This window comes from Cyrtonyx montezumae, unplaced genomic scaffold (assembly GCF_038088225.1).
Source record: "Cyrtonyx montezumae isolate F1298 unplaced genomic scaffold, pur_monq_1.0 scaffold_3, whole genome shotgun sequence".
Taxonomy (NCBI): domain Eukaryota; kingdom Metazoa; phylum Chordata; class Aves; order Galliformes; family Odontophoridae; genus Cyrtonyx; species Cyrtonyx montezumae.
The window spans coordinates 41364125-41380044 of record NW_027072034.1 but is presented as its reverse complement, the minus strand read 5'-3'; the positions used below and the strand labels follow the sequence as shown (position 1 = coordinate 41380044).

General features: G+C 41.2%; 1 protein-coding gene across 2 annotated transcripts in view; it reads right to left on the bottom strand.

Annotated features, from left to right (window-relative positions):
* The window catches only part of SHROOM2 (shroom family member 2), a 116336-nt gene that overhangs the window by 6803 nt on the left and 93613 nt on the right, over nt 1–15920 (bottom strand). For both annotated transcript variants that reach the window (XM_065741356.1, XM_065741355.1), the window contains 3 exons: nt 8538–9293; nt 4068–4619; nt 2229–2409 (listed from right to left, as the gene is read on the bottom strand). In XM_065741356.1, coding sequence (XP_065597428.1) covers nt 2229–2409; nt 4068–4619; nt 8538–9293 — 1489 coding nt within the window. The remainder of the gene's footprint in view (nt 1–2228; nt 2410–4067; nt 4620–8537; nt 9294–15920) is intronic.

Genomic DNA, 15920 nt, shown 5'->3' with positions numbered 1-15920 from the left:
GAGGGGACCCTTCCTACTCAGCCACGTGTGGATTTTTGTAAGTACTAAGAACTGTCCTGCTATGTCTTCAATGTCTGTTCAAAGTTACGTAATTGTGGTGAACCTACTATAAATACAGCATGAGGTACAAACACCGTTCATGACAGGGATCACCCCAAATATGTATTCTTTAGTTTTGGAACATCTGTATATGGAATTCCAACACACTTTTCAAAGTCATACCGTCACTACAGCTGATAAAAGACAAAAATTAACAGGAAAAACAAACAAACATTTCTGGTTTGCAGAGCAGAGAGTCATTCCACAGTTGACAGAAATGAAGATATCTTGTAACAGGACGGATTGATTTATAGGAATTACGAAAAAGGTTCTAGCTGTGCACCTCCTCTAAAAGAACTGAAGTCAACATAAAGTGTGCTCTTGGAAGTGTTCAGGTCCTTAACGATCCTTTGTTACGCTCTTGCTAAGTTGGGCCAAGTTGCATATCCTGGCTGTTTAATAATGATGCCCTGACCCACTTACCACGAGGTATATATGTTTTCTGACTTGATCCAAGCTGAAAGCTCACTGAGCTGAGTCCTCGCATCCTACTGCATGCAGAGGAGAAGGGAGAGAAGTAAACAGCAACGTGTGACTGTGTATAGACTGAGAAGATGGCAGAGCTCTGCAAAAAGCTCTTCATGAAGTATGTTCCTTCTCACATGGCTAGTGGTGTATATCGAAACTGAGAGGTAGAGGGAGGAAAATATAAAGGGGAAATCGCTTTTCTTGTTTGCAGACACAAATAAAGAGTGGTTTTGCTTATAACTTTTTAATGTCTTGTTTGTTGGGCACACAAGAAAGGCTTAATTTTACCTTCAGTCCACCCCCCTTACATATTTAATGAGAAAGAAACTAATTATAGCAAAACCGATAAACACGACCAACACACGCAGCAGCGGACAAAAATGAATTATTCCAAATGCAGTGAAATCCTTAATTTGTCTAAGTAGAACAGCTGTGGGATGCAGGGACCCTGGCGATAGGGCAGCTCTCCAGCAGCAGCCGTGTCATGCCCCTGGCAGAACACGCTGTACTGAGCTGTGCAATGTGGTGGGGGCAGAGGGAGGGAGGGAAAGACAAGAGTGGTCACAGAAAACACTGCAGCAGGAAACAGAAAGCTCCTCAAATTCAGTGCAGGAGTTGCATGCCACTGAGGCAGGGATGGGAGTCTCCTACAGAATGTCTCAGTCTCAGTGACTATATTCCTAATGTTTAATTCAAAGATGCTTCTTTGGGACTGGATCACAAACCTGGAAGTTGATTATTAAGCAGAAGGGTGACTTTAATGAAAAAAATTGATCTCCACTGCACTATCGGCTCAGGCAAACAGAGTTAAAATACATCACTTTAATTGAACAAACCAACCATTTGTTCCAGCTTATCTGTTCTGAGAAGTACATTAAATATTTTGTGCCAAATCACAAATGAGATGAGGGCGATGACTTTAAGTTAGAGCAGCACTTTCTCAAACCACTGAAATGCCAGTATATTGCTATTTTCAGACCTAGCATACTATGTGGACCTTAGAGCACAAACACCCAAGGATGGGAGTGAGGGTGGGGATGAGCAAGAGTCGAGAAGACTCCTTCCCTTGTGATGAGTGACTTCCACGGTATCCGCCAACCTGATCAGCTCTCTCTCACCACTGCTGCTTCTGTTTGGTCAGGTAGGAGAAACAGAGGGCCAAGCTGTTTGCTGCTCATAAAAACAAAGGAGAAAAAGAGCAGGGGACAGGAGGAGGAAGGAGACACCTTCCCTCTCATGAGACACTGAAATCCCTGACCTAAATTTCAAAAATGTAGTGCGACTAAAATCACCACTAATTACAGCGGGATTCAGGAGCATTCATGTTTCTTTGTGCACAGCAAGCAAGAGAAATGACTAACATCTCTAATGACAAACAGTAATTTAAAATAAAGCCCACTGAAGTTCTCCCCACGGGCCCTTCAAAAATGGGCATCAAGCACCTAACATGAACTTCCTAAATTCACAGTCGGACACTTACTCTCCTCCCTATCTACCTCCCCTGCCTTTCCAGTTCCCTGTAAAAACAGACTGATTTTTCAAGTGTCTCTGTACAACTGAAAGATCTTCTATTTAGAGATCTTTAGGTATCAAATTCCTGCTTAATGAAGTGCATGTGACTTTAAGAGCATCACATAAACCATTTAGAAATGGTCTTTTACCTTCTTTTCTGACAAATCATGATCCAGCTCATCTTCAGAATCATCTTCACTCTGCTGCTGTTGCTGCTGCTCTTGCATGTCCTTCATTTTAATCAGCAGTTCAGCCTTTGGTGCAGATGTGCTGTAGTAAGTAGAATTGGTTGTCAGGGAGATGGCAGAGGGCGCGTTCTGCTCTTCTTTCCTGGTAAAAAGTCAAAACTCTCATTAAGTGCCTTGACATCCTAATCACTGAAAAGAAAGGACAATATTCTTAAGCACAAACAAGCAGAAGATTCAAACAGAAAGCAATTATGTATGAAAACAGGATAAATAAATACTGTCTGTGAATAAAATTTGTGTGAATTCAACACGCACCTACTAGAAAAGAAAACTGAAATCACAAAGAAGAGCTTTCACCGTTAACAATGAGGGACATGAAACTAAGACGTGTCAAATAGAATTCATAAAATCACAATCACCAAGGTTGGAAAAGACCTCCACGATCATCCAGTCCAATGATCCACCTATCACCAACAGTTCCCACTAAACCACATCCCTCAGTACAACATCTAAACATTTATTGAATGCCTCCAGGGTCGGTGACTCCACCACTTCCCGGGGCAGCCTGTTCCAGTGCCTGAGCACTCCTTCAGGAAAGAAGTATTTCCTAACATCCAACTTGAATCTCCCCTTGCACAACTTGAGGCCATTCTCTCTGGTCCTACCACTAGTTACATGGGAGAAGAGGCCAACCCCCACCTCACCACAGCCTCCCTTCAGGTTGTTTTATAGGGCAATAAGGCCTGCCCAAAGCCCTCTCTTCTCCAGACAGCACAATCCCAGTTCCCTCAGTCACTCCTCATAAGACTTGTGCTCCAGACCCACACAGCTTTGCTGCCCTTCTCTGAACACGCTCCAGAGTCTCAATGTCTTTCTTGTAGTGAGGGCCCAGAACTGAGCATAGTACTCGAGGTGCAGCCTTACCAGGGGTGGGTAACAAGGGACAGTCACTTTCCTGCTCTGCTGGTGACACTATTTCTGATACAAGCCAGGATACCATTGGCCTTCTTGGCCACCCAGGCACAGTGCTGGCTCATGTTCAGCTGTGCATCGACCAATGCCCCCAGATCTGTTTCCTCTACACGGTCTTTCAGCCACTCTGCTCCAAGCCTGTAGTGCTGCCTGGGGTTGTTGTGGCCAAAGTGCAGGACTTGGCACTTGGTATTGCTGAACTTCATCCCACTGGCATCTGCCCAGCTATCCAGCCTGTCCAGATCCTTCTGTAGGTCCTTCCAGGACCCCCAGGCAGATCGACTCTCCCTGCCAACTTGGTGTCATGAAATGTAAAGTTCTAATTTAAAAAATAGTGCAGAGACTTCAGTGTCAGACAGGTATCCTTTCAAGCTGCCAAAAGTAGGACAGCTATTACAGTTGAATCTTTTTTGGTTGTGGAACTACACGTGAACTTTTCAATAAAGCTACAACATAATTTGATTACTTAGTTCAGGAAAACAAAAGACCCATAGAACATAAACATCTTTCTATGGAATTTTACATCTTTATTTTGTCTTTGTAAATTTTCATCACATAATAGCTACTAAAATACTGATCCTTTTCTATTAAGTTACTAAACTGGATGACCATAGTAAAATATCTAACTACTATGACAGGGAGGAAATAAATTATTCCTTAAATTGTCACACAAATAGCTTTCAGCCAAGTGTTGATTAGTATTCTAATGGTAAACTCTTATGAAAGCCACAAGGTTAAACAGGGAGATCTTCATCCCTCCAGGAATATTCATGCACCTTGGAGGGCAGCTTGCAAGGAACTACTGGCTTACAGAAAGTTGATACTCACTTTTCTTCTGCAATTTTTGGAGAAGGAACTTTTGGAAGGAGCTTCCTCCGCTGCTGAGCTTCTTCTAGGAGGTGTTCATCTTTAGGGAATATTCCAACCATCAGATCCATCGCTGTTTTTATTTTCACATTAGGATCTAAAATGTCTGCTAGAGATTTATCTCTCCCCACAATCTCTCTGGCTAGTTCCTCCGATTTCCAGTCTTCCAAGGTCTTCTCTTTGGCCTTTACATAGCTGACTGCCGGCAACGCAGCACTGCTGTCCTTCAAGTTGTTCCCAGGTTCTTCAGCAGGTGGAGGGTCAGCTGGTTTGGTTTTAGTTTCTGGCTCTGTCTCTACACCTTGCCTGGTGTAAGCACAGAATCGTGAATAGGATTGCTCTGAAGTGCTGAGTGTTTTAATTTGGTCCTTTTCCAAACCACTGGGTAAAGCAGGTGGCTCCATTGTACTCACAAGACTTTGCCGACTCTCCTTTTCTGCACTGCTCTCTGAATGAACTATCTTGATGGGAACCATTTTCACTGTAGTATTGTTGTCTATAACTCTTTCAATTCTAGAAAATGAGGAAAATTAATGAGAAACTTAAGAACCTCGTATCTTAGTTCTTGTCTACAAATCAGGGGAAGCCCAAATATAATGTTAGGCAGATGAAAGATCTAAGTCATGGAACACTACTTGTACCACATCCCAAACCCTATATTTGTGTGTTCTCCTTTCTGCCTATACATTCTTAATAGCATCAGTTCATATGTAAGAAATTCTACTATCAGCTTGGCACGATACTCACTGAACAGGACTTCTGTTCAATTCCGTGAACACAAGGGTCCAGCCTCAGGCCCTAGTTTCAAATGGTGCTGTTGAACAACCCTTTGCTGCCACACATTCAGATGACAACACACCCTGAGCTCAAACTCATTGGCTTGCAGACTCAACAGCAGCCTCAGCTTTTGGCCTGATGGGTTATTTAGCTGCCTGGGTAGTTTCTGTTGCTCTCACAGTAATTCCTAGCTCGTCCAAGGGAGAAGACAACAGACCAGATGGGAGCATCCTGCACACCAGGCCTCTGCTGAGCTGCAATAGTCACAAATGGAAACCCAGAAGTCATTCAAAACATAACTACACGATTAAAAAAAAAATCTGTATTTGTAAGACTTCATAAGAGATATAGAAGTTTAGTAATTAGATCCCACTGTTGAATCCTAGTTTTTTACCTAAAGGACAAAAATCAGCCACATGAAAGGGTAACACGCAGCTCTGCATATTCCTTTCAAAGGAAGCTTATAGCCCAAACTGGGCACTGTGTAGTACAAAGGGCCACCTTGGACATTCAAGAAAGGAAAGCTTCCTAAAGAGGTGGCTAAGATTTTAAATTGGACAATAACATGTTAAATAGCATTACTAAAACATTTGTACTGTATGCAAGCCATGTAAGAAACTCAAGTTTAGTTTGGTGGTTTTGAGTTTGCAGAAAGTTTAAAATTATTGTCATAATGTGGGTTTGGAAGTTCTACAGCAAGTAAAGGAACATTGCCTACTAGCTAAAATATCTAGTTTCATCTGGCTTGCTTGCTTGCTGCCTTCCATATAAGTGATCAACACATACTACAGCTTGCTTCCTCTAAACATGGGTGTGTCACTTCTCTTAAATATACACTTATACTTTTCCATGCCGTACTTTTCTTTTGCAAAGAACAGAAAAATCTATTTGTCTTCTCCAGAAGAAGCATCTTGTATTTTAAAAGCGTGTTTGCTTCCTAATAGCCTCCCAGCAGACATTTTCCTCAAGTGCTTTGGATCTTTGGATGCATGCTTTTGCACGCTGATCCAGCATTTGGGGCAGGTTTTCTACCCCATGTTGAACACTAAACAATACTCACAGGCTTTCTGCAAGCTTGGATAAGCCAGTGTGGCACAGCAGTGATGGCAATGCAGGCACAGGCCATCATTCACTATTAATGTTCTGATATAGCCAAAAGCTCCTCCACTGCCATCAGATCAGGATTTTTGCATTCAGGATGACTGTTAGTTTCAAGAGCTTGCTCTCATCTCTGCTTTTCAGTCTGAGCTCCCTGTAAGTATCATTGCTCTGCTCATGCAATCTGGTCAAAATGTTCGTGGCTGAACCATGCTAAGCCACCTCCCTGCCTTTCAATTTATTTATTTTTTTTAAATAAAGCCTACAGTTTTCAGATCCACCAAGACTCCGAGAGGAATGCATTTTTGAATTTGAGGGAATTATAAGATCTGTGCCTAAGTGTGGGAGGGACAGTTGGAAGAAAACAGATTAGTTGATGGCAATTCTTTACCTAAAATGATCAGCATCTCTTTTGGGACTCTAGGTACTTTCCTCTCAGTCGAGCGTAAGATCTACCAGATTTTTAACACATCATCAGATCAACTGATTTCAGTCAGAGCAAAGACAGTGAAATACAGGGTGTTTCTGCAACCAGCATCCCTGCCATTTCTTACAATTTTGCATTTGTGGGAAGCTGTTGTGAAAAATTTACAGCAGCTCTGGTTGTGGCTACTGGGAAGCTTTATTCCACCCATAAGCACAGCCACTGCTCTGAGTGTATGTTTACTGGAAATCAATCAGTGCACTCTTTTCATCTTTATTATTGCCAAACTTTCTTCCCTGAAAACAACTGGGGTCTACACACAGCCAGTACTTCCCCACACTGCGTTGTCTGCCGAAAACGCTGCAGGAAAACCTGCATGCTGGCTCAGTTTGCCTTGTTGATAAACAGGATACCTTCCTGAAAGAACAGTAACACGCTGGTGCCATCAAATGCTGACTGCCTACAGCATGCAAATGAGCATGTCTGGGAGCTCACACGAAAATAACTAATAGAAGTCAAAACTAATTAATCTTGTATTAACATAAATCTACTTGACACTTTACTCATGTGAAATAAACATCGTACAGAAGGTTCAAGGTATGGCCTAAATGTCTTTCCATTTTTGCCATCCACACCTGTTTTATTAAGTAATGTAATTAGGAATTGAGCACAGATTCTAAGATCTTAAAATGTTAATGAAAGATATGTTGGGTTAAGTGCTTTCAAAACTACTTTCCAAATATCATTCAGATATGGGCACATCTCAGTGTGTATTTCAGCATTAAAGCTCAGTGAAAAGGAAGGCCACAAACAATTAGCTTTTTTTTTTTGCATCCTTTGTGTCTACTCCTAAAACAGTACCTTACTGAAGTCACTACTGTCATCTCCCTTGGCAGACAGGTGCTAGAGATCACACAACATCCTGCACTTTTCCTAGGATACTGTATTCTCTCTTCATCTTAAAAACACTGCAGGGTGAAATTTCATTATGATCTCCTTTTCAAAGAGGAAAATTGTTAAGGCATGCTTAACATCTACAAAGCAAATGAAGTCAAATTCTCATCCAACATCCCTGGCCCCTCTCAGCCTCCAAACTCACTTCAACTCAGGGCCTCCAGCTTTCTTACCCAGGCAAAAACAGGATGAGAACTGATGTTGGCTTTAAGAGATTTGTTAAAAGCCGAATTAAGTCACTTTCTGCTACTGAAAATATCCAGGAAAGAAAGAAAAAAAAAAAAAGCTTTATGCTTTCCATGTCACAAGGCATTAGAAAACAGGATGACTGAGTCTATTCAATCATTTGCACTACAGTTAAAGAAAAGCAACTCTGACTGCTTTTGCACAGAGAAACAATTTCAGTATTCGGATAGCTTGGATTTTTACTTTCATTCCTTAACTGTGAATTACAGTGCTGAAAGATTTATGAAAACTAATATTCTCAAGCTCCATGGACAAGTTCATTATCTGGCAGGAGAATAACCTTTTATGATTTGAGCAGCGTACGACAATCACAGAAATCAATTCACTTCAGCTGGCTTGTCTAATCCTGAGTTTCTCTATACTGATACTCTCTTGCAGAACCTTCAGCCCACTTCTAAATGAATAGCACTGCAGTCCCCTCAACAGACTACTTGGAAAGCCAGATTTCATTGTAACAGGAACATGAAAATAGTCGTAATTTGGCAGTACACCTTACTGCGCGAGCTTTCAAACCACATGTTCTCAGAAAGGATTACAGCTTCCCATCCCATATCTGCTTTGTCCCTTCACTGATTCGTATTCATACTGTGCCTGAGACAGAGGAAATAACAACGGTAAGCAAACGTTCTGATTCTACCCAGATGTACATTGGAAAATCCATTTGAATCTAACCTTCTGTTTTCTACTATCTACCAGCTTGAACTCCTGAGCAGCAACCCTCATTATTAAGCATCAGCCAACTAAAACCACAGAGCAGCTGAAGGATTTTAGTGGAATTTCACAGAAGTCTTAGGTCTTTTTAGGATATACTGGAAAGTTTTACGCTTAATGAACCCAAAGGATGTGCTTTTAGCAAAGACACGAAACAGCCAACCATTAATAAAGCCAAAGTGGGCATAAGGGCGTTAAAATAAAGGAATTCAGGCTAGTACCTGGTTGGGTTGTCATCCTGTACAGACACAGGGGGTTTATCAGTGAGCTTCTGTGGTGCAAACTGAGGAGAAGGGGACCTTGATGTCTCCATGTCAGGTTTCTGAAGGTACCGATACTTGCTGGAAGTTAACAAGGATTCGGACTTAAGGTACTTTTTCTCTTCTAAGTGCTGACAAACATTCTCTGTGGATGATGCTTGCTGAAGTTCCCGTGGATTATCACTCTTTAGTTTTCCACCGAAAACTGCAGGACTCTGACAGAGAGACGAGTGACTCGTAAACACTTCGGCAGGGGAAGAGGACGGAAAGGGGCGGCCAGCTGCTGCCAGCAAGGATTCAGAAGAGGCACCAAGCGAATGTGCAGAATTATCTGGTCGCCTGTATTTATCTCTCTTAGGTGGTGGAGGCCTCTGAGGAGCAGGTCCACGTTTCTTACTGAGCAGCCCTGGCTCTGTTCTGTGATTTTCCTCTCTGGTGCCCTGGGACAGGCGAGAGTAGGTCTCGTTCAAGGTCTGTGGCTCAGAACATGTGAGATGAGGCAAACTGCAGTCCTTGCTCTTCTCATTCACGTTTTCCTGAGAGTATCTGTAATCACTAGGTAATGTCCCAGATCTCCCACGGCTTTCGTGAGACAAAACTGTTGGCTCCCTTGCATGCAGAGGTCTGACAGATGCCTTCCACTTGTGGCCTATATTCTGGTCCAGCTGATCCCTTTTTTCCCGTGGGTTTTCTCTTAGGGCCCTGATACCAGCTTGCCTAGGGAGAAGAAAACATCATTAGCATGCTGCTGTTTAATTTCTGCGAGGCCACAGATGACCTAGGAAGCCTGAAAGCTTGAATGCTGAGATCACATCAAACATTTAATACCAACTCCCGCAATTCAGAGTAAGTATACAGCACAAAAAACATTCTCTGTGTACTTAATCTAACATGATGAGTCAAAGCATAATGTCATGCTAAATTAGAGTATGTAGCTTCACAGGATGCGACACAACCTTGAGTTAACCTGGGGCACTGCAGTGTACATGCAGGGCAAAGCTGAAGCACTAATGTATGTGGCATGGCCAAACGTGCAAATGTTATTCTTCCATTCCTGTTCTAAATGTAATTCTAAAATGTAATTCTGTTTCAGAGTCACCAGTGAAGTGTAGAACATGTGCTTCTTCTCTGCCTGCAAAATTAATACTTTAGTGACACTTTAAATAAGAACCAAATACTGTGAATTTTAATTATGAACTTTCAAGGTTGAATTTTTTAGATGTGCAAAACTGGAGAAAAATAAAGTAAAAGCGCAAACAAGATAAATGTCAGCAGAAATGACAAATGGTGGCGAAAAAGGTTTTATTCTACACAGAAATATTTTTTATTTTATTCCAATTGTGTACTCCCTGTGTAGCCAGGAAATAGGCTTTCGTAGCTCCAGGCTTGTGTTCAGCCACAAGAAATGTATTTCATTTGTCTCTGACAAATAGAGATAGACTGAGAAAGAAAGACAAGAGAGAAAAAAACAAAGTACCTCTGGAGCCCTGAAAGGAGACAGGTTTGCTCCCTGCTAAAGGAGGCTGAAGAGACACAGAGATTAGAAAAGAAGCTGCTTAGGAAAAGCAAAAAGCTTCAGAGAATTACTGATGTCACTTGTGCTACCGACAGCTCTGGACTCTGCATTTTGATGTGTTCATCTTTCAGATGTGCACTGCCCAAGCTGTCCTTTGAGGGGAATGTGGAAGAGTCATCTTTCCCAGCCTATTTGTAAAGGAAGGTTGACTACAATTTTCAATATAAACAAGTTACTGAGCTTACTGTACCAGTTTTGAAAGTAAGTATGTAGGTGCTTAACTTCAGGATATATGAAAATGACATCTGAAACTAGAGAATAGCAAATAAGTAATAGGTTAGGGTCATGAATTTAAAAGAAGGAAAAGAGAATTAAACACTGTGTAACTATTTTAATAAAATTCAAAAAATAAACCTAAAAAGAAAAGGGTTTTTTTTTTTTAGAAATACTACAAATTAAGTTCTATTTTTCACTTCTGTATGATCAAATTGCATTCAAAATTATTCTTCTTAGTCCTTGTGTCTGTGATGTTTTAGCCATTATGGAAAACAGTTCTGAAAATAAAAAAAAAATGGATGTTTCCACTAAGCTGTCTGATGTATGGGAATTTTGAAAATCATAATTCACATGGATTTTTATGTGTCAGTAATAAAATAGCATGGTCCTTCTAAGAGAGATGGCTTGTTCTCAATTTAATTCCCAAACAGTCTCTCTCATGCGATGTTAATTTTTTAAATTCAGTTTCAGCATGTGCATTTTTGATTTAACACAAATTAAGAGGTGAATGTTGTTTCAAGTTAGATCTCCTCATACTGCTCTTAACTAAGTGCAGCTAGTTCAGAAAACTTCAAGTTGTCTGACAAATTCTGAGTCAATCCTATTTTATAAAGACAGTATTTATTGACTCTCATTTTAATGTCAGACTAAGGATAGTGTTGTTAAATAAAATGTTTTAAAGCCAGAAGGACCGAGGCCCAAGCCTGGCCACTGCTATTCAGATTTGGTTATGTGGCATCTCTGGAGTCAGCTGGTTTTCCTTAGGGAGTTCAATGTAAGCCTGTAAATGGTTTCCCTAATTTAAATGGAAATATTTACCAAATGAAGTCTTCAGGCCTTAAGTATGAAGCACTGTGTTTAAATCAGCATTCTTCCTTGTCTTGATAACCTACGCACAGCATAATTTTCTTCTAGGTAACCTGTGCCAAAAAATAATCATGCCTCCCTATTCATCTTCACATACATAAGCCATATTATTACACAGTATGATAGCTGCACTTAGGTGCACATAAAAATCAAGGGCACGGCACAAAATGTTGCAAAGACAAATGACATGCACTACCCCAGCCAGTCTGCTAAGTACATATTGAGTTTAACATGCACATCAGAAGTGGGTGTGCTGGTGGGAGCAAACAGAAGCACACCACTGATCTGACACGTTTACGTACCCAAAGCAAGTAGCAAAATTTGTTTACTGTTAACCCTGGCTCACAAGCAATGAGTGCCTTGGTAGTCCTGTCACCTTACAAAAATGAAGAGCAAGGAAATAAGGAGTCACAGCACAGATGTATTTAGAGACACTATGCTTGCAAACGTGGAGATAAAATGAAGTGATCCCATACTTTCCCATGCTTTCATAAGTGTTCCAGAAAATTAATCAAACGTTATGCAGTGCCACAGAAAATGGGTTTTGGAAAAGTCAGCTATGTTACGACACTGAGGCCAGCGTGCATTCAGTGTGGGTGGATCTTCATGCAAAACATGCTTATCACCTTACTTTGGAAAGATTTGAGCTTACTGTTCAGATAGGAGGAAAAGAAAGCAAGCTTCAAGCCCCAGGAGAACACAGTGCCAAGAACCTGCAAAGGTGTTAGATTATCATCAATAGAAAGAAGTCCACTGAGCTACTCAGAATCCGACTGTGCTTCATGTAATGGTATGCCCAAAAAACAGCCACTTCAGAAATGAGGCCTACAGAATTACTTAGGGATAACATACCACTGAAACAACCTCATCTACAAGCAAACATCGCAAGCAAGAGGTGCAGTGAGAACATGACTACTGACTTAATTACAGTCTTTGTTCTAGATAACAAAATGTTCATAGTAAAAAACGTTAAGGTATCTAAACCCAAAGCTTCCCAGTCCCCGTGACACGTGACACAGCATCCAAGTGCCAGAGCCCTTCCAACACAACGAAGATGGGATGACTATTGCCGTGTTCCTCGGCCTTGGCAGGCTTGATGTTCTAGGTTTGATAGCCAGGCTTCTCACACTGTGCACTTACCCTGAACTGTAAAGGAAGTGTGATCAACAGATTTATGCTGACGATACTCAGTGGTATTCAGTAAGAGTGAATCTAGCACAGAGGGCTAACACACACCTCTCCTACCGTACCTGCTTTGGGTATTTAAGGCACACAAGTGCCCAAGGTAATTAAGTACAGGAAAGTATGCTGAAAAGCCATGGAAATTCTCAGGGAAACCAACCAAGCCTCCTCCTCAATCCCGACACCTCCAGTAATAATACAACAACAATGTACAAGATACACATGCACGTGCTAACACGAGCATGCCGGTGAAGTCAATGAGCAATTACCAAAATGAATCATTAAGTACAGATACGTATCAGATGGATAACATTTTTGGTTGCCATGAAAAAACCCCAAACTCACCGTTTGACTAAATCAGGACGTAAACGCGGAGTGATCTGATTGAACACGGTATCTCAGTGAATGAGAATCAATCCGGTCAATTCAACTTAGACACCTGAGTTTCAGCTATCTTTACAGTTTCTTGAGAATGCCTGAGGTCAAGCCAAATAGTGCCACAAGGTGGTCCAACTTGAAAATCCCAGACTAACTAACCTTGGCAAAAATTGATCAGCTAACATTTTGTTTGTTAAAGACCTCAACTACATGCAAAAGAGTAACTATAAAAGATTAAGAACGGTTATGTAAGCAACAAAACGTACTCCAGTACCTTAACTGGCAAAGAAAGCAAATGGAGAGGCTGTTTCTGATTCAGCTTAAATTCCTTCTTAAACTCCACGAGCTACCCTAGAAAAAAGGCCTTCCTACCTGTGCAAAAATCCTCCTCATTCTGACAACTCCCTCATACTCAGTGCCACAGTTTTGCAACCCCTTCGAGCTGATCTAAATGCAGACATTTTGCATAGAGGCAGTCTCAGCCTACTCCAATTCCATCTTCCTGCTCTCTTCATTGTATTAACAGTAGAAATTTTACAGCCCCGCAGAAAATTGGATCAAGGAACTGACCTGGCTCAAAACAGATAATTATGTGGCTTACAGCAATTGTGAAACAGTCTTTGCTCATGCCAAAGCCCCTTCATGGGCAGAGTCTTTGCCGTTATGCCGCTTTTTCAGCTGTGAACTTTATGTGCTGAAACTATGCTTTCATTGTGTATTTGCATAGCACTTTGCACAGTGGGATCCGAAAGCACTTGTGCAATAGCCTGCAAATAAAAAGTAGTTTCTCCTACCCAGGACAGTTCTGCATGAGCCCTCAACAAGGCGCTACGAAGTTAGAACAGGATGCACAAGAAAAAGTTAAGGGTCTACCTGGGAGCCAGATGCTTAATATCACCTTTCACTCCATGCTGATACAGTCAATGCCATCTAAGAGATTCAACTCACACTAAAGTAGCCTCTATAAGCAAACTGTCCATTGGTAGGAGACCAATTTAGTTACCCAAAGGTTTCATAAGTTTTAATCACTGAAAGACACGTGCCCCCCTAAGAGCTGGCAGCTTCATACCAAGTGGGACACGCTAGGCCAACTCAGGTCTTTCCAGACACCTGTGTTTCTCCAACTCAATCAAGCTCAAGATTTCTATGGATTATACCTGCATAAGCACTTCACTTTCACACACATATCTACTTAGATTAGAGACCTAAATCCTCATCTGAGTCCCACGCACCTTTTCTTTCAGAGGTTCAGCCGTAGCCAATAAGGCTCTGACACCCTTAAACTGATTTTGCTGTAACAATGGAGACAGTGACACTACAGCACCACAGTCTGAATGTCCAATACAAGGGAATTTCGTACTCGTGGTCCATTTTTCTGACAAGCACTGTGTCTGCTATCAAGACTCTACTGTAGGGTACACAATATATACTACACAGAGGATATGAAAAAAACTCCTGAGACAACAAATCAGAGCTTGGAATATGAAGTGACATAGAAATTTTTAACAAATTCACAGAACAGAGGATCCTCTAGAAAATATGTAGTTCAGTGGCCATGATGATGACTGTACCACAACAACCACTTCTGAGAGAGGCACAACACAAAAGTCACTGCAAGGAAGGAGTGCTCTTCACTGCCCTGGTCTGAGGAGATAGATGATGGCAACTAGCATCCCAGAAACAATAGCCATGCAGAAGGTCTTAAAACTAAAGCATGCCTTAAGATGAAAAGAATAATGAATGCTGATCTCTTGTTCTTTCTCAAAAAGAAAAAAGATGCCCTGATACACAGCAGAAGACAACAAGGTAAAAACCAGCAAGACACTGCACAAAGTTCACCCCACAGCACATCACTGTTACACTACAACCCACTTATCACGATGTGCCCTGGTTTTCCAATTCCTTTTTACAATGCCTGTTAACGTTATCTGCGTCTGATGGTAGCTATCTGTTCAGTCACACCAGATACTGCTTAGCTGTTGTACCCAACGTGATAAAATAAAATGCCACTCTAGCTTAACAACCCCTATTTAATCACCTGTCTTTATCACAGAAATATCATAACGGGTCCTGCTCAGCACTCTGTCCATCCTACCAGAATTTCGTTCATGTGCTGCCTGCATGGCATCATACACAACAATGGATTTTTATTTCATGTTCTTTCTAAAAGCATTACGTCTCTCCCCACGAAAATGAGATCTAAATTTAACAGATCTATGGTAATTCTGCAGCCTGTAAGCAAAGACACGATATTGATGAGTAAAATGTAGGCCAGTCAGTCAGGGATAACAGCACAATGCAGAGGTCCACAGGAAATAAAAAATAAAAATCAAATGTGATCAAAATGAATTTTCATGCAGCACAGGATTCTTTATGCAGCAGGGAAGAATATTGTGGGAAAGGGTAGAGGGAGAGATGTTTTTCTTTCATTAGCTCAGAAAATAACAGCCCCTCCTCCATCTTGCAGCACATCAAATATCACTGATAAAAAAAAATCATGTTTTTATGGCTGTTTTCTTACTTCCTTTATCTATTGCATGTCTGCTCTAGCACATAGTGGATTGCCTGCATGCATTTAAAATGACTTCTGCTCCCTTGAGCAAACCAGTTAATATTTTCTGTAGTTACACACCGAATTCAGACACTAGAATACCCCAACAGTATAACCAGAGCCATCATATTACAGAAATGGCAACCACTGCAGAGACAAAAGGCAATACTTTACAGAATGCCAACAAGGAAATCACATTCACGTTAAAAACAGCTGAAAGAAGAACTGATTTATTTTGTTAGTTTATTCAAAAAAGCTACATTTCAGTTGCCATCCTTACGATTTTTTTTTAAACCTCTGGTGTTTTTTTCTGCCACGGTGTTGCTATTTTCTTGTTTGTATTACTACTGAAAACAGCTGCTTGCAGCTGAACAAAAATGCAGTAACAGGAGCTATAAAATGAAACACTTTGTGAATAATAGCTAGGTCACCTGGGCTTCTCAGTCAGGCATCAAAATGAACACACAGCTCACCTCTAAAGACAAAAATCCCAGAGAGTTACTGAAATTAATTAGCATGCACGTGCACCCATTTCAATAGCCACCTTTCACTCAGCGCTGCACTCACCGCTTGC